This window comes from Patella vulgata, chromosome 7 (assembly GCF_932274485.2).
Source record: "Patella vulgata chromosome 7, xgPatVulg1.2, whole genome shotgun sequence".
Classification (NCBI taxonomy): domain Eukaryota; kingdom Metazoa; phylum Mollusca; class Gastropoda; family Patellidae; genus Patella; species Patella vulgata.
The window spans coordinates 57922652-57948467 of NC_065885.2; the positions used below are offsets into that span (position 1 = coordinate 57922652).

Below are 25816 nucleotides of genomic sequence, written 5' to 3' on the forward strand. Positions count from 1 at the left end.
CAAGAAAAAAATATTAGAAATGCAACAACTGATCAGAGATTTAAACGATTGAAGAGTTGGTTTGGTGGAAAGCCTTTTAGGAGAGAGAGAGAGAGAGAGAGAGAGAGAGAGAAATGGGATTTAACGTCCACTCGACACAAGCTAGATCATTTCGGGACTAACACATCGTTGAGTTTTATTTCAACAATTCGCTTGCGCGTAGGGGTCTTTAGCAGTGGGAGGAAACCGGAGGGCCCGGAGAAAATCCACGAGGTTGGTCAGGCGACCCTACCCCTTGACACGTATAACCGTGGGTTGACTCAATGACAGACCTTATGATAAAGCTCGCACGTGCTAACCATTCAGCCCCCCCCCCCCCCACACCCCCGCTCTTTTAGTAGAGTGTTTCATAAAGACATCAATTCTCAGTCGTTATATAAAATAGCTTCGCATATGAAAATAGAAACCCATGTAGCAGGTATCAAATCAAACCGCGACACCCATGGCCATCATTGTATATTTTAACGCATAGAGTTCACGTGGTACGTTTCTGGTCCATCCAGGCTAATGGAAGGACTGTGTGTACAATGGACCTCGGTGTTTCATCCAAAACGATCGTCTATAGACGCACCACTGACAAGGGGAAACCACGTCGGAACATTTTGGGGAACTTTCTTAGCCAACATCTGCTTATATAGAACCCGGGTGCTGCAGGTTAGCAAGCCAGAGCATTACTCACTGGGCCACCGCGGGTGGGTCCCTTACAACTGTATAGGAAATCACTCTAATATAATACCATTGTTGCATTATCATTCTGATGGAACGAAAAACCGAGGTACCGTGTACACGTTGTCGTGCACGTAAAAGAACCCTTTTCAGTTGGAATTCGATATACGTGTAGGCCGCGGCATCGCTGTCCAGACAAAATTTTCCACATATTAAACTGTGTCGCATATGCCCGTCATCATTATCCCGGTCGGTGCAGAAAAGTGGGACACTAAACCCATTTCATTTTTTAGGGGCTGAGTGGCCCAATGGTTAACGCGTGCGAGTTGAATCATAAGGTCTGTCATTGAGTCAAGTGGAGTGGTTTCGATTACTCGCTCGTACGTGACAAGGAGTAGTGTTGCCTGTCCAACTTCGTGGGTTTTCTCCGGGTCCTCTGGTTTCCTCCGACTATTAAAGACCCATACGCGCAAGCGAATTATTGAGATAAAATTAAACCATATGTTAGTCCCGAAATGCCCTAGTTTGTGTCGAGAGCATGTTTAACCCAATCTCTCTCTCTCTCTCTCCTCGTGGCCACGTGGTAGATTATGACTGAGACAGGAAATTAATGAAGGGTAGATTAATATTCTACTACCATAACAAAATGATCCAGTGGGGATTGACATACCGTGAAAAATCATTCATATCATTTGTCTGACTGCCATCGATGGAGTACTACCGAATCTCTCTCTTGGATTAAGATTGTCGACAGGAGTTGTCCATTTAACACTAATTCGAACGATTTCAGATAAAAAAAAAGTTATCTTTTTGATTCGGTAAATTCAAGCAAATGTGGCGGAGTTGATGAACTCCGTCTCGTTTTATGATGAAATTGCATAAGGTTATTTCTTTTATTTCCCGTTAACTGTCAGACATAATATCAAATAGTCAGCTCGTGCCATAATAACTCGTGGCCAGTCAAGTGTGAGCGCGAGGAACGTGACGTCAGGACAACTGAACTTCTCGTACAAGCTGTCTACAGCAGACGACAGATTGCTCGTGCTGTGTTTGGGGCGGCGATCGCGTTCGATGGTTGTTTATAACAGTGGCTACGGCGGTATTTTAGTCTATAGAAATGTGCTGAGCTTTTATTGCGCTGCAAACGAGCATCGGAGGTTTTATTGAGCATACGATTTGAACCAGAGAGAATAAAAAAAAAAATGGGTTTTGACATGGAGAAATTTGTCGTTGGCATAACGGATGACAAAAAATGTGGATTATGTTTCTGTGTTTTGGATAATCCCGTGCGAACGCCCTGTGATCATGTCTTCTGTTCTGGGTGCATTTTACCGTGGGTCGTGCGACACGGAAAATGTCCTCAGAGCTGTCAAATTCTGACACCGAACGATTTGGATAACGTTTTACCTTTGAGAAAAACTATTCTGGATTTGAGAGTGAAATGTGACTTCGTGGACAGAGGGTGTGACGAGACGGTGCGATTAATGGATTTGGTGTCACACACCCAGGATTGTGGGTACAGGCCCGTGGGGTGCGGAAACACTGGGTGTGTTATCACCCTTAGCTATAGGGATATGAAAACCCACGAAGCTACGGAATGTCTTTTCCGGCCCGTGGGTATTTGCCACAAGGGTTGCGGTCAAGTATTATTAGAAAATACACGAGATAGCCACGATTGTCTCGAAGCACTAAAATCACACATTAATCAACAAGAAGTAAGAATTGGCTCTTTGAATGAGGATATTAAACGGATAAGTTCAAAGTTTGAAAAACGAGAAAAGGGCCTGGTGGGTCAGGTCACCACCCTGCACACGGAGATACAAATACAGGCCTTGAGATTTGACCAGAAATTAACGGAATGTAAACATCACCTTGATCGACTAACGACGGAGAACTACGTTCAGGTAAGTAGTATTAGCGGTGAGATCAAAGGCGCCCGTTACCTGTCGAATTCAATGATATTGTTATAGACTCTATTTGCCGGTGACGGTGATAGTTAGCCCATGGTGTCCCCAGTATTAACCTTGATCTATATTTATTCAGTGGTTTTTATTGACTTCAGCCTTGAAGCCGTTCAAGACATTTATAGTGGACATCTGATGATGGTTTTAGGGGTTTTTTTTAGGAGAGAGTGATTGAAATGGGTTTTAACATCGGACTTTTCTGCACTACTTACATTTTCTTTTAGGCGAGAGAGAGATACATGAAATGAAATGGGGTTTAACTCCCAACATTACATTTCATGAAATGGACTATGAGGGTAATTTTGCCCTTCAATTTGTGAAGGGTTCAGTTACCTGCACACCAGTGTGTACACAGGACCTTGGTTTTTTGCCCCATCCAAAAACTTGAGACTATTTCTTGCCATACCCTGAGAGTGGCATAGCAGCTTTTTAGTAGATGGGAGGGGGGTTGGATGGCTGAATGGTTAGCGTGCGCGTGCTGTATCATAAAGTCTGTCATTGAGTCGACTGGCGTGGTTTCTAATCCCCGGTTGTACGTGACAAGGTGTAGGGTTGCCTGTCCAACCTCGTGGGTTTTCTCCGGCTCCTCCGGTTTCCTCCCACTGCTAAAGACCCCTACGCGCAAGCAAATTATTGAAATAAAAAATTAAACCACATGTTAGTCCCGAAATGACCTAGTTTGTGTCGAGTGGACGTTAAACCCCATTTATCTTTTTTAGTAGATGGGTGTCTTACATGAGACAGAGAATGTATACTCTCCCTAAAACACCCAATACCACTTCTTATACATGTATATCTGGTTAGAACCCGTAATAATATTTTGTATTGGGGGGGTTGGATGGCTTAGTGGTTAGCACGTGCGCGCTGTATTATTAAGTCTGTCATTGAGTCAACTGGCGTGGTTTCGAATCCCCGGTTGTACGTGACAAGGAGTAGGGTTGCCTGTCCAACCTCGTGGGTTTTCTCCGGGTCCTCCGGTGTCCTCCCACTGCTAAAGACCCCTACGCGCAAGCAAATTATTGAAATAAAAAATTAAACCACATGTTAGTCCCGAAATGACCTAGTTTGTGTCGAGTGGACGTTAAACCCCATCTCCCCCCTACTTTCATTTAAAATAATACCAATTTAAGTAAATTAAAAATGATCCCCCACCATTCAGAAATTCTGTATATTCCATTGTGGTTCTTCCTAAAGAGTTCTTCAATCCGAAATGAGAATAACATTGTTGAAAACCCTTGTAAAGAATTATATCTAGTAATAGTGATCTTGACCAAATTTCCCACCAGTCATAAGGATCACATCTTCAAATGCCCCCGCAAAGAGTTGGTTATTATAGTGGGCAATTGATATTTTTCATTTTCCACAAGTATTAGAAGTACCTTAGGTTAGCTATTTGCTTCATTGAATGGAATTACACATGATATCTAATAGATAAAATGTAGATTGATTTTCGATTTCTGACATAAAATCTTGCAAACGAAAAATTAAAATTAATAAAAATGATATTTGTTCGATACTAAAAAACTTATGTGACAATGTTTTGTTAAAATGTTATGTCGGAATTGGCTGAAAAACATAAATTAATGTTTTTTGACACCGCTAGCAAAAGGAAATCTCAAATTTTCTGGGCCAACTACAGAATCAATCCCAGGACCTCTTACTCACTGGGTTTCCCCTTGTCAGTTGTGCAGGACGGAGGGCCTGACAAGGACAGCTGTCTACTCGTTCAGATGGTACGAAAAACTGAGGTCCTGTATATAAATTGGCGTGCATGTAAAAGATCCCTTGGCAATTGGAATTCGATATAAGAGTATTTCCCTCATAGCACACTGTATAGCATATGCCCGTCTTCTCTTACTCACACTGAACCACTTTGGTTGCCAGCACTATTAAAAGACAATTATTATTAGAATACAAGTATGGATACCTTGTTGATAAAGTATGGTAAAGTAATTAGTCAGTATTATATGTAAAAGTAATGATATATTTAATAGACTAGATCTAATGAGTTTTACAGTTCAAGTGCTATCACATTGTGAACCATTTCACCACTATCATAAGCTTTCACATCAAGATGTTGCCAATTAGTCAATTTTTGACGTATTTTGGTTACTTAAATTTTATTTCTATTATCTCAATTTTTACTTATGTCTTTAAAGTAACAATGCGTGATTGGCCTTTTTCGGAAATATGTACTGAGATTTATTATTTTATTAAGAGAATAAAATCAAAGTACCAGTGCTTAATAATCTCCCAATTGGATTACATGGGGAGCAACATAGATTGATGGAATTTTCAATTCGTCATATCATTGTAAACACTGAAATGAACACTGACTGGGCTAATGAAAACATGCTTATGCCATACAGTGTGCCATGAGGGAAATTTTGCCCGGGCAGCACTAGTACTTACTCTTATATCGGATTCCAACTGCCAAGTGATCTGTTACACAGGACCTCAGTTTTTCGTACCATCCGAATGACTAGACAGCAGTCCTTGTCAGGCCCTCTATCCTGTACCATTGACAAGGGGAAACCACGCCGAAAAATCCAGAGGAACTTTCTCGGTCATCACCCACAACCTCCAGACTATAGACCCAGTGTCTTACTCACTGAGCCATTGTGGCTCCGTTTTAATTTCAAAGAGAAGCTATTGTGGTGAAATCAATCATAGAGTCTTTAAGTAGTTTGACATACTTCCCTCTCCCTTCCCTTTGGAAAAGGGGTCATGGTGGCTAAGTGAGCAAGACACTGGCTTACTAGCTTGGAGGTCGGGTGTTCAATCCCTGAATTGACCAAGAAAGTTCATCCAGATTTTCTGGCGTGGTTCCCCCTTGTCAGTGGTGCAGGATGGAGGGTCTGACAATGACAGCTGTCTAGTCATTTGGATGGTACGAAAAACTGAGGTCCCGTGTATACATTGGTATGCACGTAAAAGATCCCTTGGCAGTTGGAATTTTATATAAGAATAGGCCCGGGCAAAATTTCCCTCCTAGCATATTGCATGGCATATGCCCATCTTCATTAGCCCAGTCGGAGCAGAACAGTAGGATGTTAAACCCCATTTCTTTTTATTTCATTTCCCTTTGGAGTACCACAATACTGTGTAAGTAATGGTTAGATGTTTAACTCAAGATTTTGTGATTAATTTATGGTGTTGAGTTTGGAACAGAGAAGCTACCATCAAAATGTTTCTTTTATTAAAACATGGAAAATTCAATGCAGAGACTTTCAACAGTTTTTACAGGATGGCTCGAGAGAGATGAGTGACATTGTTCAAACTGTCACACGTGTGAAAAAAACAATTATATTCAATGGACAGTGGAACACACTGGGGTGTCCTTACAGGTCATTTTAGGACATCACAATACAATGGGGGTTAATTAGGGCTGATGAGTGTGGGCGGAGTTACACTTAATTTTTGATTGGAGGTTTTATTTTGATTGACAGTTTTAGTAATCCTGCTGTCAATCAGTGATCTGTCAATAACAGATTGATAGTGTAATACATGCTGATAGCAGATGATTATTCTTGACCTACAAGTATCCTACATACCATCCATAATGCCCTGGGCCCCAACGGACAACACACCCACACACAGACACATAAGGCTTATACATATGTAAGTCATAAATCACAATTAAATGGGATTTAGTCTCCAGGGCCCTGTTTCACGAAATTTTAACTAAAGATAAAATCCAAATTTTAGTAGATACTTCAATTTTGATTGGCTAAGCACTAAAATCAATCTAATATTATCCAATCAAATTACTAAAATTTGGATTTTATCTTAGTTAAAATTTCGTGAAACAGGCCCCTGTTTTTCTGCTCTATCCAGACTATGAGGGAAATTTTGCTCGGACTGTGATGCTAAAGCCTATTCTTCTATCAAGTTCCAACTGTAAAGGGTTCTTTTAAGTGCACGCCGGTGTGTATACGGAAAGTCGTTTATCGAATTTGAACGACTAGATACCATTCCTTGCCATACTGCACCAGCTAAATCTTGAAAAATCTACAAGTAATGTCATACACAGGAAAAGATAAACTATAGTACTATCCACATTGGCATATGGACCGACAAAGGCTCACAGGGGAACACAGTGCTTTCACTCACCCCACCCAAATATTTGGGTGCTGAAAAATCAGGCAACACAGTTACAGAAATTCAAGCAATCATTGTACTTCTCTATATTCCACTTATCAATGTTCATATCCCTTCAAACAAAATGTGAAAATTGTTTCTGGTGTATTGGGCTAAATTGGTGTCTGGTGATATGAACCTTATAATGTATTATAATTTTTTCGAAATTCAGGCAACCTAAACTGCACCCCTGCCCTGCCCTGCCCTCCTTAAATCTAATAATGAAATAAAGATATAACATAGATGTTACTCTCAAAATAACCTAGTTGTGTTGCATGTATATTAAAAATTTAGATGTTACTCTCGAAATAGTTGTGTTGCGTGTATATTAAACTTATAGATGTTAGGCTCAAAATAACCTAGTTGTGCTGAATGTCCATTAAACATATAGATGTTAGTATCAAAATAACATAGTTGTGCTGAATTGCCATTAAACATATAGATGTTAGTATCAAAATAACATAGTTGTGCTGAATGGCCATTAAACCTAAACCCCATAAAAATCAATCCATCCGAGGATTTAATTGGAATTAATGTCCAGATATATTAGTCTCGAAAAAACTGAGTTGTGTTGAATATTAAACCTAACCCCATTTCTAACTCCTTTCCCTGTCATAAAAAATAATCAATCTGACCGTGGCTTTGGTTTTTCAGTTGGAATTAATATCCAGATGTACCATTTGAAAATGTCAGTCTTGAAATAACCTAGTTGTGCGAAGTGCATAATTAAACCTAACCCCATTTCTAACTCCATTTCCCATAGTTTGTTATTTTCTTTCTGTGTCATAAAAAAAAAATCAATCTGACCGGGGCTTTGATTATTCAACTAGAATTAATGTCCAGGAACAATTGAAAGATCTTTTTCTGTTTCGGAGAATAAAACCGAGGTTAAGACAAGGAGCAAAAGTTAAAGATGGTTATTAATCTATTCCAGGATGTTGTGATTTATTTCTTTCAGTTTCATTAACTTTCCTTTCCTCTCGTTTCAAAACAACTCAATAATTAGTCATAAATAATCAGATTATCCTAACTGATTTCCTTAAATCCTTTCATAATCTCGGCCCTATTACGCCCTAAATAATGATTTACGGTATCCTTAATGAAAACAATAACCCACTATTGCTCCCCAAAAATGATAATTTACTATATCCTTACTGAAAAAAACAACAACCACCCTCAAAAAAGAAAAAAAATGGTGAGGACAGCACATTGTCCCCCTGTTAATACAGTATTACGAAATGTGAGATTTATGATTTACAGTATTATTAATGAAGACAAAAACCCACAAAATGAAATACTATTGTTTCCCAAAATAATGATTTACTTTATCCTTAATGAAAAAAAAAACACCCACAAAAAAGAGAAAAAAACAATACCATGGTGAGGACAACACATTGTCCCCTGTTAATACTGTATTACAATATGTGAGATTTATTTTCTGTTGTACATGTAATAGTGGCTAGGGAAGTTTGTTAAATCCTTCATAATATCAACCTTATTACTCCCTAAAATAATGATTTACAGTATTATGAATGAAAATAACAAAAAAAAACAAAACAGAAAAAGAAATACTATTACTACCTAAAATAATGATTTACAATATCCTTAATGAAAAAAAAAACCCACAAAAAAAATACTTACTCACTAAAAATGATTATTTACTGCTCTTTTATGCAAACCCCCCCCCCCCCCAAAAAAACCCACAAAAAAAAATACTGTTGCTTCCTAAAAGGATGATTTACAGTATCCTTTATGAAAAAAAAACACACAAAAAAAAATACTTACTCACTAAAAATGGTTATTTACTGCTCTTTTATGCAAAAAACCCCCAACAAACAAACCCACAAAAAGAAATACTGTTGCTTCCTAATATGATGATTTACAGTATTCTTAATGAAAAAAAAAACCAACACACAAAGTAATACCATGGTACCAATCTCTCAGGATGGTTTGACTTTTGGCGTCAGTCAAATGGTCAAATTAAATTCACGCTCTGTTTCTCTCATCCCCGTGGAGTGAAAAGGAAACTGGACAGTTTTTAGTCACCGTTTACAATTAGTGTAACAAAGTCGCCAAACTTCTCGGTAATTAAATTCTCAGGGAGTTAATTAAGCTACCATAAGGCTAGAAATACATTTATTTTGATATCTGAACAAGTTTGGCAGCGCCGAGTGTAATAGTCATTTATTTAAGTCAGTCTGTATTTTAAAAACGCATTTTTTCTAAAAGTTATTTAATTAGCCTACTATTCATTAGTAGTTTCATATAATTAATGTATCTGACATTATGGCCACAAATCACAAAGAGAAGAGAATGTAGCTTGAAATCTTGTTATTATTGTAGTGAGATAGGTCCGATATATTTTCTGTTGTCGTAGCCGCGGGAAGTAGGGGAGGTGCTGGTATGGTGAGCATAGCACAGTGTCCCCTGTTAATTCTCTATTGCAATGTGTCCGATAAATTTTCTTATGTAGGGCTTGGGGCGTGTGTGTGTGGGGAGGGGTAATGGTGATTATAGACTTGTGTCCCCTGTTCATATTCAGATATATTTTGTGGTATTGGCTTGGATGGGGTGGGGCTATTAGTGCTGTTGCTGAGCATAGCACAATGTGGCCTGTTAATACTGTATTGCAATAAGTCCGATTTATTTTCTGTTGGGAACATGGGAGGTGCCATAGGTCGGATATACTTTCTGTTGTAGTAGTGACATGGGGGCTGGGAGCAGGGGCAGGGGGGCTGTTGGTGAGCAGAGCACAGTGTCGCCTGTCACTACTGTATTGCAATAGGTCTGATATATTTTCTGTGGTGTAGGGAGGGGTTTCAGTTGTGAGTACAGCACAATGTCCCTTGTTCTGATAGTAGCTGGGGGAGGGTGTGACATGTAAAAGTCTCCCCTCCCCTAACAAATTTTTGGCAATTTAAAATACGAGCTGCGTGGTCCTAGAAATTGAGGCAATCATTATGTGTCAAGTTTAAGCAAGAATGTTGAAGATTAATGTTCCAATCTATAGTAGTAATGAAAAATCTCTATAATATTATCAATATTCATATCCTTAAAAAACACCTGTAAAAATCCCTTATTGGTATCTTTAGCTAAATATGCTTTTGATTGTGTATGGTCTTAAACATAGAGGGGTTTAATATAGGCTATGCCAGTTCCCAATCCCTATTCAGATACAATACAAATCTGAATTGTTACCTCCCCCCACCCCCCTTCCACAAAAAACCCCAAAACAAACAGACATGTAGGGGCTATGATGTAAAATTATAAAATTCTTCACATAGGAGCAAATTGTCATTTAATCTTTGTGTTGGCATATTGGGGCTTTATAATGCAGCCAAAAATTGATTTTTGCCCTTTTTTTTTTGACTATTGTATTATCTAGGTACTTGTAGAGAATTAGTCTGTAATATTCGACAATTTGAACACATGTTAAGATGAGGAACGTGTCTCGCCTGATTAGAGACTATTTACAGTTGAGATCAAACTATCGAGAATGACAAAGGCTTAATAATACTATCACTCCAGTCTGATAGTACTATTCTCTTAAACCAAACAATCCTTCAGCCGTGTCCGGCCATTGTTCGATTAAAAAACATTACGATCAAATCTTTTATTATTTCTTTATCTTTGAGGCTGAGTAATTCTTTTATTCTGGTAACGGGCAGTCGCTCACCGAATGAACACCACTGACTCCTAGAGCTTACGTCTACTCACTAAGCAGGCACCGTAGTACTAAACTGCGTAGAAAGCAGGGGTTTGAAATGATTGATCGAAAACATGCAACTTGATTTGCCGCCTATTGTCGTCTCAATTTGACGTGCTCTGTGACTTTGACAATAAATATGAATATTAATGAGATGTAGTATGCAGATTAGTTAGGCAGTAAATTGCCAGAGTTTTGAAACCAGCTGTTAAAGGTTTTCTTCTCGTGTATTTTTCAGTGTTGTGACGTTCAACGAGAAGAGAAGACTGTTATTATGCTTGAAAGAGATAAAACAGGATCTTTGGGGTTTAACATCATGGGAGGTTTTACGGTACCAGTAAGTAATTTCTGTTAATTTGCGATTTTTTATCTTAGCATGTATTAATTTAATTAATCATCAAAATTTTTTTTTATGAATTTTTAATATTTATTTTATGAATTTTTAAAATTTAATTTTTGACTTACTTAAATATCTTTTTATACAAAATACAACATTTTTCTAAAAATGTTATTTTAAAAATATATTTAAAATGAATATATTTTTTTTATATGAGAGAATGATATTGTATTTTTTGTTTTGATTTTTGTTTTTATGACTAATAATGTTGTGGTGGAAAGATAATTGCCCATACCGTCTTCAATAGCCCAGTCGGTGCAGAAAAGTAGGATGTTAAACCCCATTTCATTTCCGAATAATTGCTCTGTTGTATAAGTTATTTATTTTATTTGAAAGGATCATTATATTTTAATTATTGTTTTTGATGTTGATTTTTACAAAATAATCTTTTTGTGGTGGGGGGTTTATAATTGCCCTTTTGTATAATCTTCCCTTTCTGTGAGGTTGTTCAAACTTAAATAAAGGGACTACTCAGTTGGATGGGACTGAAAATTTCAAACATAAAAGTATAATGTAAACTGTTGGCTATATAGGAAGTGGTATTAGGTGTTCTAGAAAAAGTAAACACTCCCTCTATTAATTAGATTTGTTTGCTAATTGGCAGTAGTTTATAATTAGACAGAATAATATTTGAAAGATCCTTTTTAAGACGAATGCATTTTGTTCGCCAACATTAAACTAATTAATTTTGGATGGGAATGAACTGAAATGAATTGAAAGTGTTTAACGATTTACTTTTGTACACCTGAACCGTATTGCCCTGACAGTGGTGTTACATGAAATGCAAGGGACCTTGTTTATTAGTCTCATCCGAACAACTTGATGTTTTTCATTACTGGACATTCTGTCCTACATTACTGGACATTCTGTCCTACACAACTGATAAGGAGAAACCAGACTAGACTCACAAAACCATTAATTTGTAAGGGATAGGATAAGTTCCAGTTACAAAGGTGCAATTACATTATATGCCAATTGTGCCCTTCTTTCAACTGCAGACCCTTCTTTCCTCCACAGACCCAGTAGTATAGAATGGGGTTGAAAGTCTTGTCATCACAATACTTGAGTCATTTTGAGACTAACATATAGATTTCAATAGTTGCATGAGCAAAGCAAGGTGGGAGATGTTTGACCATGGGCTTTTCTACATGCAACTTGGGTTACACTCATATTTAAGAATGGATGAATGAAATGGTGTTTTATGGCATGTCAGTTCCAAGCATTAGTGATTGTCAAATTTAAGAACTCTACTTTGCCATCCACAGATACTCATGGATGGTCACGTCACCCTTTCTTTGTAAAACAGCAGAACATTCAGACAACACTGGACAAATTCTGAGACAAGCTTTAATTTCTCATCAGACCCATCATGTCCGTGAACAAATCCAATTTAGTAAGTAAACAAATCACACGACGAAAATGATCCGCAGTTTTCAGAAATACCCAGCATGCTGTCTGTAGCAGACGGCAGGAACTCTATGATTTATTTTCCCTAATGACAAATTTCACTTAGACAAAAAATGATAATTGTTTTTAATCTAAAGACTAAGATTGCCAACAGTTACGCTTGAATAAGCTTGGACGTTATTTTTCGTACAAAAAAAAAATGTTGAAATGAAGATTGATAACTTCGAGTGCTATGTGTGAACAGAGCCCCCTGGTGTGCGATATCAATGTTAATCATGAGGTAGTGTAAAAAAGTAGTCGCTATATCGTCAAGATCAAAGAACATGCATTGTTTGCGGAGCTAGGATTGTGAATAGCTCCTCACAGCCTCGACTAATATTTGGATAAATTAAAATACACAGACTTGTATGGGGGCCAGTTTTTTTACATGTTCTTTTCTTTGACTTGTTCAGCGCTTAAAATACTTCTGAGATTTTTGTTCTTTATTTTCTATTCAATTGATCTTTGGTAACACGAAATATTTTTATAAAATGTTATTCATATAATGGGTTTATATGGGTGCTTGATTTGATAAATATACCAGTAAAAAGCCCTGATTTTGAAAAGATTGAAATTACTTAACATTGAAGAGATAGCTAAGACACAAGTCATTAGTTTAAGTTAAGGGGGTTTACGGAGGAGGCGTCATGGGCTAAGTTATTTCACAAACCTTTAAGCATGTAAGCCGGGATGAGCCTTCAAATAAGAAGCTGTCAGCATCAACTGCAGACTATATATTATAGAATATGGTCAAATCCAGTGCCACCTATATTTTTCGCTGAGATCGTTTGATGCACCTCTTTTTAATCCAATTAAATCCAAGTCAGGAAATTACCCACCATTCATGATTGGATTTTATTTTCTTAATTATCATTTAATAATCAATTTGAGAACATTTTAGTGTGGATTTGGCCATCAAAATGAAAACTTTAGTGCAAATTATTTATTATCTTTTGTTTTAACTTTTCTGATCTATTCTGGTATTGGGTTGCATCAGAGCATGATAACAATCAGGGAATACCTCCGTCGCCTCGGTAAAAATCCTCCATAAAATAATCAGAATTAAAATTAATACAGATAATTTCCTTTTGTTTAATTTTTCTGATCTCTTGTTCCAGTATTGGATCGCATCAGCGCATGACAGGGCAAAGTCACCACTTTTTCTCCGTCAAGATAATACAAAAAACGCAGACGAGTCAAGACTTATTATCAACTGAAATCGGGAGAAATCGAATTAAGTAACTGACATAATTAATTAATTACCAACCTTTCTGTCACGTAAACTTTTAAAAAGTTAAATTTTCGTAATTTTTAATTCAATCAATAGAGCGGGGCCATGTGTCTTAGTGTGTTCAAATTTTTTATTAATTTAGATGAAGGAAAGGGAGAAGAGCACACAAAGGAGTATGAATGACCTCTTCTTATCACGCAGGACTTAAATTATGTCGTGAAGACAAGATCAAAGAAAAAAAATTTAAATTTAAATCTCTAACGAGAAAGTTGATGAGTAATCTCTTACACGCCACGACTTAATAAGGCCATAAATATCATCAAAAATAGTAACAAGGCGTTGTTTCCTTGCGTCTTGAAACAGAAAATGTTTGTAACAGAGTAATTGTGCCGTTGTGCCGTGCTGATCGTGTAAAATATGTCGTCAAATCTGTCATTTACAGACACAAATCTTTTGATCTTGCTGTTGCCCAACGACCTCCGTATTACAAAAACCCTGACAGTTTGGGACATTACCGTTAATCTTTATGTCATTATGGACGTTTTTTTTTCTGAGCACTTTATTTAGAGATTGTCTTTTATAATAAAAAAAACCTATATTGCCTGTCAATTTTCTTCCGAGTTGGATATTGTATAGTCTTGAACACACCATAACTTTCTTGGTTTTTGCGCTGTTAACACTTAAATAAGGAGAAGATATTTTTCCGTAACTTTTACATTTTATTCTACACGAGTCTGGAAATAATGGTTTTATTTGTCAAGCACGACTAGTACCTGACATTTTGATTTTGTGCCGGACATGTGTATAAATATCAATAAGAACAATCATAAAGATAAATTTGTGCCAGACAAAATGACAGGTGCCAGAGGGATTTGAGCCTGACATTGTCCAGGCTTGATTCCGTATTAGGAATCATTTGTAGTAAATCTGACAAGAAACAAACAGGTAAATAATTATCTATATGATATCAGCAACCAGTTTCACAAACCATTCTCAGACTTAAGTCAAGAATCAACACAAAATTGTTTGCCTTATTTTAAACCAAAATGTAGCCCTTTATAAAACTTTTTTGTTTTAATGTATCAAATACATCAATAAGAAACTATGTGCAAATTTTGGTGTTTCTGGATCAAAGATATTTCTCATAAACAGTAAGTAATTGAAAGTTGAGTAAATTCTTAACTTTAGGTCTGAGTATGTTTTGTGAAACTGGGGCCAGTTTTGAATTTATTCTATTTTGGATAATATTTGTTTTCCCCAATTCTCATATTTAGTATTTAGATATATTTGATACATTTATGGGGTTGGGGCAGTAGTATACCCCCCATTTTGGTCTGCCCAGTCATATCTGTTGGTCCGCGGATAGGAATGAATGGGGTTTACTGTCTCATCAACAAAATATGTTTCTCATTTTGAGACTAACTTATGATAACTATTTCTATTGTTACCTGGGATAGGATAATTTTGCCTGTGCAGCTTCGTTCCTGCCTACTCTTATTCAATTTCCAACTGTCAAAGGTTCTTTTTGAAGTGCACACCAATGTGTATACCAGTGGACCTTGGGGTTTTTTGGGGTTTTTTTTTTAACCTAACCCAAGACTGGGCACACTATAAAAATTTGTCAGGGTTTCGTAGTTAGTGTTGTGTAGGTGTTGATCTCTCTCTCTTTCCATATGTCAGTTTCCCAAAAATACCTCCCTCCCTCTTTCTGTCTCTCTCTCCCTCTTTCTCTACAGGGTTTTGAGTTGGTTTTGTTACCAGGGTTATTTATAATACATCAGGGAAAGATTTATTCCACAAATGAGAAAAGGACAAGCCATTTGATTAACCTTTAAGTGGCTTCTTTTCTTCTGAGTGATTTTCTGGGATTTTTAATTGTTCCGGGCTGACATTGCAAGGGTTACAAGCATTGAAGCAATTTTTTCCCCCTCTTTTTGATGAAATTCTGTTCAGCTTGAATCAATACATTGATCAGATATCTCTATTTGGGGCCATGGATGAATTAAAGGTTGTAATTTTTTTTTTTCAATGAATTTGGGAAATGTTTGTTAGTTCTTCAGGCTTTTGATAATATTTGTGAATTTTTTTATTTTTTTTTTTTTATTTTTTTAAATTTTAAAAACTAAAAAAGTTGTGCTAAAAGCTTTTGAGAAAGGTATTCAAGAATTTTTTGTTTTTAAAATTATTCCTTTTACTTCCAATGTAATAGGTGCGCGTGAAATCACAAGATCTGTCCTTGGGTCAAGTGAGGGGGGGGGGGATGGCTAAATGGTTAGCATGCGCGCGCTGTATCATAAAGTCTGTCATTGAGTCGACTGCCGCAGTTTCGAATCCCCGGTTGTACGTGACAAGGAGTAGGGTCACCTGTTCAACCTCGTGGGTTTTCTCCGGGTCCTCCAGTTTCCTCCCACTGCTAAAGACCCTTACGTACAAGCGAATTATTGAAATAAAATTGAAACATGTTAGTCCCAAAATGACCTAGTTTGTGTCAAGTGGATATTAAACCCCATTTCTCAATTTCTCTCCAATGTGATAGGAAGCAATGTTTTAATACATGTGGCCTAATGACATGTTTGTTATTTGCAGCCTGGGTGAAGGTGTAAATTTCAAAACAGGCAGAAATTTTGACAGATTTGATTATCATTTATCATACAGTCACTTGGACAAAATCCATTATTTGTTATAATGTGTTGACTGGCAAACCATTCTGATTCATTGGTCCTGCATTAACCATTCAGCTACCCATGCCTTGTGTAAAAAAGGCGAAATACACACCGATTGAGGTGTTGCCGCTCCACTCTAAATGTCAAATATATTTTAATTTGACAATAATCAGCTAATATATATCAGCATTCTGAAGCCCTGAAGACATATGTGAGTTTAATGATAAGAATTATACTTCAGTTCTCAGATCAACATTTAAGTGATTTTTAATCCCTTTTAAACTACAAGTAGAACCTTTTAAAAAAGAAATATATATCAATTTAAAAATGGTTATATTCCATTGAGCATTTAGAGGGGTTGGATGGCCAAATGGTTAGCGTGTGCATGTTGTATCATAAGGTCTGTCATTGAGTCATCTGTCGTGGTTTCAATTCCCTGGTTGTACGTGACAAGGAATAGGTCTCTTGCCCAACCTCGTGGGTTTTCTCTGGGTCCTCTGGTTTCCTCCCACTGCTAAAGAACTCTACGCGCAAGCAAATTATTGAAATAAAATTGAACCATATGTTAGTTGAGAAATGACCTAGTTTGTGTCGAGTGGACGTTAAACCACATTTCTCTCTCTCTCTCTCTCCCATTGACTATTTACAAATATTAATTGGAAATGTGTTGACTGGCAACTCATCATTTACTTGCTTGAACTGTTTCTTGCAAACATCACATCAGATTTTAATACCTGGCTGAAGAAGAGCAGACATAAACAGTTTTATTTAATTCCCTAACTGGGACCTCCGGCAAGGTTTTACGATCTCTTCAACATCATCATATAACGATTTAAGTCAATCCAGGACAATGCCAGAGATAAAACAAATAAGAGTTGGAAAGGAACAGGGGTTAATTTTGTGATGAATTAGGGAGAATCCTTTATAGGGGGTTTAATTCAGTAGGAAACAATAAGACAGTAATGTCGTGTGCTGGAGATAAAAAAAGAAAAAAACAAGAGAGAGAGAGATGGGTTAAACTTCAATTAGCCATTTCGGGACAAACATATTGTACAATTTTATTTCAATAATTTCTTTGCGCATAGGGGTATTTTAAATAGTAGGAGGAAACCAGAGGACCCGCAGAACGTGAATTAATGACAGACCTCAGGATCTAATATGGATCACCTGACCACCCAACCCCCCTCCCCCCCTCGGAGATAAGATAAATAGGAGCAAACCGAAGGATCCAGAGAAAACCCTCCAGGCAATAGGCATGTGCCTGATTGAAAACACAAAACTTGAATCAATGACAGACCTTGTGATCTAATACACACGTTTTAGGTCACCCAACAACCAAACGTCCCTCTTGAAGATAAGTAGGAGGAAACCAGAGGACCTGGAGAAAACCCTCCAGGCAATAGGCATGCACCAGATTGAAAACACAAAACTTGAATCAATGACAGACTTCATGATCTAATACACACGCTTTAGGTCACCCAACCACCAAACGTCCCTCTTGAAGATAAGATAAATAAGAGTATCTAACACATTGGATAGAAATTAGACAGGTAGACAAAAATGACAGATATCCCAGACTGTGATATTACATCTCTGTTTGGCCTATTTTGGGCAGATTATTCCGCCCAACAATTAATTGATATTTTAGTTACGGTATTTAGTTACATGTATGTCTTTATCTATGATTTTGACATCATTTAGATAATTATTTAATAAATGATATTTTCACACTGACAAGATGTACTTTTTTTTAGTAGTTTTGGGGATGGGGAACACTTGAGAGAGAAAGAGAGAGAGAGAGAGTGTTAACGCCCACTAGACACAAACTAGGTCATTTCGGGACTAACACATGGTTCAATTTTATTTCAATATTTAACTTTGCACGCAGGGGTCTTTAGCAGTGGGAGGAAACTGGAGGACCCGGAGAAAATCCACGAGGTTGGACAGGCGACCCCACTCCTTGTCACGTACAACCGGGGAATCAAAACCACGCCAGTTGACTCAATGACAGACCTTATGATACAGCGCGCATGTGGTAATCATTCGGCTATCCAACCCCCCGGGGAACACTTGAAGACGGTTCTGCTATTCACTGGAGATAAAATAAATAAAGCTATAATACTAATACATATTGGATAATAAATGGACAAGTAGAGGGGTTAATTTTGTCATGAATTAAGGAGAATCCTTTATAGGGGTTATAATTCAGTAAAAAAAAAAAGAAAAAAAATGTTATGTATGCTGGAGATAAAATAAACAAAGGTACAATAATACTAATACATGTTGGATAACAATTAGTCAGGCAGAGGAGGTAATTTCGTCATGAATTAGACAGAATACTTTGTAGGGGGGTTTATTTTATTGTTGAATCAGATGAAATCATTTTGTAACCAGCTAAGTAATTAGCTTGTTGACTTGGTATTGACAAGGTTGTGTAAATACTACTAGTGTTATTAGTTGTTATAATAGTACAACTCAGAGGAGGCCAACAGACAAGTGTGGGATTGTATAAGTTTTTATAGTGGCTACTTTAGGATCCAAACATCTCACACTGTGACTTTCTATAAACCCTTGAAGTGTGATCTATGCAGGAGGTCAACTCTTTAACAGCTATATTAATATTAAGACATTCTATGAATTCTCCTAGAAAATTTAAGGGATTGGGGAATCCTTTGTAAAATGCAATATTATGAAGTTGAATCTGTCGAAGGAATATCAGTACAAAAATTATGGAGTTTGTTCTATGTAGGGGTCAACTTGAACAACATTTAATGTTAAGACATTCTGTGAATCCCCAGAGTGAATCTGCACCATGGCGTCCAGATGTTTTATGAAATAAGCACACGATGCCTCTTGCATGACACCAACCCCTACTTTGGAAGACTATTGCAATGGAATGAAACCTTTTCTGCTCCATCCAGGCTAATGAAGACAAGCATACGCTATGCAGGGTGTTATGAATGATAATAAAGGGCAGTTAATTGTTTAAAGTATCCAGGCACAAATAAGTTGACCGCAATTCTCTTTCACCACAGAAATTTTCTTTAAACTGACCACATGAAAAAAAAAGTAATAAAAGAAAAATTTTTGTAGTTTGTTTACCTGTAGGGACTGGATTGACACGGTCTAATTATTGCATTAAAAGATTGTATGATCTAGTCTATACGGCTATTCTACTATATCGACTTTGATGTATTGTGTTTTAAATAGTTAATAAGCTTATATATGATCCTCACAGTACATCAATACCTTTGTTATTCGCTGATATTTTATAGGTGGGAGATAATTAAGGTAAAGGGTTTTCAAAGATCCCCTTGTTATTAACCCCCCGATTTCACGACTCTTCTTTATTAATAATAACAAACAAAAGTCAGGCCACACCAAGTTTATGTACCAACCGGGCTAATGAAGACGGGCATAAACAGTTTGATCTTAAGGGAATTTGCCACTTGACAGGATAAGATGTTTCTGTTTACTCTGTGTCAAATTAGGGGAGAAGGTGGGTGGTCTAATGGCCTAATGCACTTAAGATCATAAGGTCTGTCATTGAGTCACGTGACAAGGAGTAGGGTCACCTGTCCAACCTCATGGGTTTTCTCCGGGTCCTCCGGTTTCCTCCCACTGCTAAAGACCCCTATGCACAAGCGAATTATTGAAATAAAATTAAACAATATGTTAGTCCCGAAATGACCTAGTTTGTGTCGAGTGGACATTATACCCCATTTCTCTCTCTCTCTGTCATTGAGTTAAGTGGTATTTTTTCGATTCCCAGCATGTATACATGTGTCAAGGAGTAGAGTCAAATCTCCAGCCTCATCCTCATTCCTGTTCCCTCTGTCTGCTAAAATAACCCTTACACGCAAGCGAATTATTGAAAAAAAAAATGAACCACATGTTAGTCCCAAAATTGCGTAATTTGTGTTAAGTGGATGTTAAACACCATTTCTCTCCTTCTTTTTCAAATTCCTACTGCCAAGAGTTATTTTATGTGCATGCTAATGGGACCTAATTTTTTTGTGCCATCCGAATGACTAGATACTGTTCCATTCAGGCCCTCTATACTGCACCACTGACAAGGAAATTTCTTGGCCAACGCTGGGATCGAACCTTGGGAAGCCTGTTGGGTGAGCTAGCAATATATTCACCAAACTAGCGTGGCTCCCGGGGGGTTGGATGGCCAAATGGTTAGCATGTGCGCGCTGTATCATAAGGTCTATCATTGAGTTAACTGGCGTGGTTTCAAATCCCCGGTTGTACGTGACAAGGAGTAGAGTCGCCTGTCCAACCTCGTGGGTTTTCTGGAGGTCCTCCGGTTTCCTCCCACCGCTAAAGACCCCTACGCGCAAGCGAATTATTGAAATAAAATTAAACCAATTGTTAGTCCAAAAGTGACCTAGTTTGTGTCGAGTGGACTTAAACTCCATTTCTCTCTCTCTCTCTCTCTCTCTCTCTCTCACCATGGCTCCCTTTAAAGTTTTATCTCTTCATGCTTTTGTGGTGGAAAGTTAGTTGTTATATGACACAGAGAAACTGAAAAAATTTAATTATTTTGGCCTGGTGGCTAAATAGGGAGTTAAAAAGGGGCAGGACGAGTATTTTGTTTGATGTATTGTTAGTGTTTGATTGGGGCGTTATCCCCCGTTATGAGTAGAATGTTGCCTTCGGGAGATTGTTTTGTAGGATATAGGGTTATTTCTTTAAACTGTTGGTTTATTGGGATCTTCTATATTTTTTCCCAGATGAAATGAACTCAAGAGATTTTCCAATCTCAACACAGCACCATTTATCCTTTATCCTCATAAAGGTATATATCAGACCTCCGCCCCCCCCCCCCCCCCGACTAGATGCTTTTTCATGCCAGATATGGAGCTGAAATTTTAAAAATGCATTATTTTTGTTTGTATGACTGTTCAGTCATTTTGAAAATTGCCTCCCATATGAGCCAATCAAAATCTGAACAAACCTGGCGCCGAGTTTCAGCCAAACACAGTTATTAGGAATCCGTCTGCTTGTGAATTTTGCATGGCAAGGGTCGAATTTCAAATCAAAATATTGAATAGTGCCATTGCTTGTTATGATTGCCACTCTTCTGTTCAGCTGTCAATCTTGTCTTTTTTATAAAAAGGAGAAATCTGTCATTAAAATAATTAAGTACTTTTTGTGAAGGTTTTTGTTATTATTTGCTATTACATCACTTGATGAAGGATCGCATGAGTTGAAAGGCCAATCTTCTCCAATTGTTGGTCTTGTTCAGTGAATCATTTTACGGTGTCATCTTTGTGTCCAGTGGTATCGTGACAACTCCCCCCCCCCCCCTTTCGACTTTAAAATAAATCTTAATTTGATGTATCTGTCAACAACATTTGGAGAAATACAATTTGTGGCGATTGTTGTGATCAAGGCAGGGTATGCTGACTTGTCTGAGAATATGTGATACTACTCGACACTGGACTAGGGAGTCACAGTGGCTCAGTGATTAAGCGCTGGTTCGATTCCAGGGTTTACTAAGAAAGTTCTTCAGGATTTTCTAGTCCCTTTCCCCCTTGTCTTGGACATAGAACTGGCCCCCGAGTTCCAAAGTATTCTCAGACTTAAGTTAAGAATTTACTCAAAATTGTTCACCTTATTTTAACTAACATACAGCCTTTTATAATTTCTTTGTTTTAATATATCAAATACATCAATAAGAAACTATGTGCAAAGTTTTGTGTTTCTGGATCAAAGATATTTCTCATAAACAGTGATTAAAAGTTGAGTAAATTCTTAACTTAAGTATGAGAATGCTTTGTGAACTCGGGGCCAGGTGTTCTGCCTATTGCAGGTATTTCTTTAGGCCTTAAATATTATATAAATATTTGATTAGACATTTATTAACAAGACCACAATCAACTCTCTAGGTCATCAGATGGCTCCGATTTTAAGTAGATTAGAAAGCTTCAGATATTTAATGATTTATTTTGAAAAAGGAGAAGCGAGGGCTAAGTCTCGAATATCAAGTACCTTTGTCACAATAATAAACCATCAATACACACATCTTGTCAGAAGTTCAAACAGTGATAAATTCGCTCAGAATAAAATAAATCATTTTTCATTATTTATTTTTGAACTATTAAAGCAAAAACTTGTCAGCTCTTTAGCTAAATCTTACATAATGCATCTTTAACAGCTGTATATCAAATGAAGAGTATTCAGTAGTGCCACTGTCAGGTCAAAAGTTTCTCCTCATAGCCCTCTACATGGTTTATATCTGTCTTCATTAGCCCAGAGGGGGGTTGGATGGCCAAATGGTTAGCACGTGCGCGCTGCGCTGTATCATACAGTCTGTCATTGAGTCAACTGGCAGGGTTTCGATTCCACGGTTGTACGTGACAAGGGGTAGGGTCGCCTGTCCAACCTTGTGCGTTTCTCCGGGTCCTCCAGTTTCCTCCCACTGCTAAAGACCCCTCAAGCGAATTATTGAAATAAAATTGAACCATGTGTTAGTCCCGAAATGACATAGTTTGTGTCGAGTGGACGTTAAACCCCATTTCTCTCTCTCTCTCATTAGCCCAAGTGGTGCAGAAAAGTAAGACGGTAAACAACATTTCATTTCATTTCCAACTATAAAACATGTAACTATTCTTAGAATTTTTGATTCTTTCTGACAGATATTCATGAATAAATAATTGAATTACATGTACTTGACAATCACATGAGAAATTGTCCTGAAAATTTAATCTAATGATTCAATAAATCTGACAGAAAGTTTGAGAGTTTTCCGTGACAGGTTATACTGATGATAAAAGATTCTCATAGGAGAAAGAAGAACATGTTTGATTTCTGCTGGGTTTTTTTTTTAAAATGGAGATCATGACATGACAAATTGACCAGGGAGTTCGGATAAATTCTGTTTACAATTCCCCAAAAAATATTTTGTAAGGAGATCATGACATGACAGAGTGACGCTACAACGAAAATGAGTGACCAGGGAGCTTGGATGAATTATATTTACAATTCCCCAAATTCAACAGTTTGTTTTGGCTGGCACAGGACATTAAGATGGCAATGTAATGAATACCAAAAGTGAATCGTCGTGCTCTAATACGTCTCATTGTTTGCTCATTTCATTAATTCACTGTCTCGTTCGTCGTTAAGAGGACAGAATGAAGACTCGATGCAGAATCGTAGAGAAGCTATCATTTCATTTCTTAAACAAGAAATACATTTTGAAGAGCCATTCCTCGAGCCTTTACTTCATTAGGCGTTGACTTCACGTCGGGGGGAAATGCAATAGTAAAATGACTCATAAATTCAATTCATTATGATCGTCATCTCGATGGTTTTGTGTCTTTAAAGTCTAGGGTTTGATAAAGGAGAAATTGCGTTAAGCTTTTAACTAGTTATGTGACCTTTTAACTCCGTTGTTAACACGGCTAATGTTTCCCGCGTAAATTATACCAGACATTTTTTGGGGAAAAAGATCTGAAATTAAATTGCATTCAAGTTGAAATAAAATTCTTCGTTGTGTTTAGATTATCTCCCTTAATCATCCATAACTTCATCAACAGCTGCTTTTATGACGGACGAAAAAATGTGGGAAATATTGAAATTTAATTTTATAGCTTTTGAAATGATACTGTGAGTGGTTGAGTATAATATAATAACCTCAGAGAGTTAATGGTGTCGTCTTGTATTGAAAAAACTTGCCCGTTGGACCGAGGGAGCTTGTCTAAGTGTTCTTCCAAATGAAGATGTTATAGGCCATTCTGAACAGAAGTATATAAGAAATGAAATGGGGTTTTCTGTACCACCCAGGTTCATGAATATGGGCATCACCATGCAATGTGCTGTGAGGGAAATTTTGACTGACATTTTCCATCTTTGTCGAATTCCAGCTGTAAAGACTTCACATACACACAAAACTTATAATATATTTGATAAAACCCAATTACTAATTAATCAGGTTATGTAATATACTTGGTAAAATATAATTACTAATTAATCAAATTACATAATATATTTGGTAAAATATATTTACTAATTAACAAAGTTGTGTAATATACGGTTATTAGCACCAGCTATGTTTTAACAGCAGACATGACAAAGTGAATAGATATCCATCAGACTCATTATTGTATTATAGGCCTACTGTGTACAAGAATCAGCTTATACAATCCGTTTTCAATTCTTACAAGAAAACACGGGACAAATCTCTAAATATAATATAACATAATGTGTCTGGTACATTGAATTCAATACAATGTAGTATGCACAGGAGTCTTATATTGCAATCTGTTTTTAGATTCCCGAAGAAAACACAGGAAAACTCTTTGAATATAATATTGTAAGGTGTCTAGCTGTATTTTATATTCAATAGAAATATTAATATTGCTAATAGCAGATCTATGTTGATATCCACTGCATCTGGTCATAAATAAATTTATTATTAAAAAATTGTAAAGCTTTGCAGATCTCTTTATAAAGTGCTGCCTCCAGTTTTCATGTTGTCATAAATCTCAGAATGTCAGATGAAGAGATATGAACTTGAGTTTACTGTTTCTATACGGTTATGATTTCTTAAAGGTATTGTAATGGGGAATTATATCAATGACTATTTGATTTACGAAGGGGGCAAGGCAGGGATGGATTAAGAAGGAGTCTGTGAGTATGGTAGGCTTTGCTGTGGCCCCTAAAGGACTTAAATGTTCTCTCTTAGTTGGGGGACCCCATTCAGTCTTAAATTTACATCGTTTATGATAGCTTATTGGATTTATTTCTTAATATATTATCTATTTGATGGTTTGAAGTCTCTGGATGTTTGGTACTCAGGATATTCTGTAGAAAGCACCATTTACACTACAGTCAGTCAGCTTTTCCCAAAAATTTTTGCAGAGAATCTGGTCCCCAGTCCATTCCTGGAGAGGGCAGAGGTTTGGGTGGCCAAATACCACCATTTACTGAATGTACCAAAAAATGACTTGAACAGGAAGGATAGGATTATTGATAGTATTATTGAGATTCTTGGTACTATGGATTGTAATAATAGTCTTCAAGATTGTTGTTTGGATTTGGATTTGTCCCCAATTGTTTGAAAAATAAACAGTGGAATAGACAGAAGGCTAATGATTGCCCAATATTCGGTGACCATCTGGACTAAATTTTTCGTTGCCTGAGTATGGCACGTATGATTTGCCAATAATTTTTTTTTTGAGAATACCGTTTTATTATGATATTCCAACATTAGGGATCAGGCAGTATCATATAGACTAAATCCTTCACACAAGAGAATATGGAATGGAAATTATCAACACAATACTTTGGTCATTTTAGGACTAGCATTTCTATGGTTACTATGCAAGGAAGAATTTTGACTTAATAGCATCGTTTTCAGCTTACACTTCTTCGACTTCCAACAGTCAGAGATTCTTTTGGTTATTTGTATATTTCTATGGTTACATGTTAAATGTGAAGTAGGAGAAATTTGCCCTGACAGCAGCATTTTTGGCTTACTCTTCTTCGATTTCAATCTTTTACATACAAAGTACAAACCCTTCTGATATTAACCCAAGACTGGCTGACGTATTA

The 25816-nt window shown here is 37.0% G+C and overlaps 1 protein-coding gene across 2 annotated transcripts in view; it reads left to right on the forward strand.

Moving 5' to 3' along the window:
- The first annotated feature begins 1766 nt into the window (after nt 1-1766).
- The window catches only part of LOC126827506 (E3 ubiquitin-protein ligase PDZRN3-B), a 275931-nt gene continuing 251881 nt past the window's right edge, over nt 1767-25816 (forward strand). The window contains exons 1-2 of one of the 2 annotated variants that reach the window (XM_050556908.2): nt 1767-2609; nt 10754-10852. In XM_050556908.2, the coding sequence (XP_050412865.1) occupies nt 1908-2609; nt 10754-10852 (801 nt within the window). In that variant the 5' untranslated portion in view covers nt 1767-1907. Of the gene's footprint in view, nt 2610-10753; nt 10853-18774; nt 18847-25816 lie in introns of those variants that run through there. The other variant, XM_050556909.2, reaches the window with a different exon arrangement.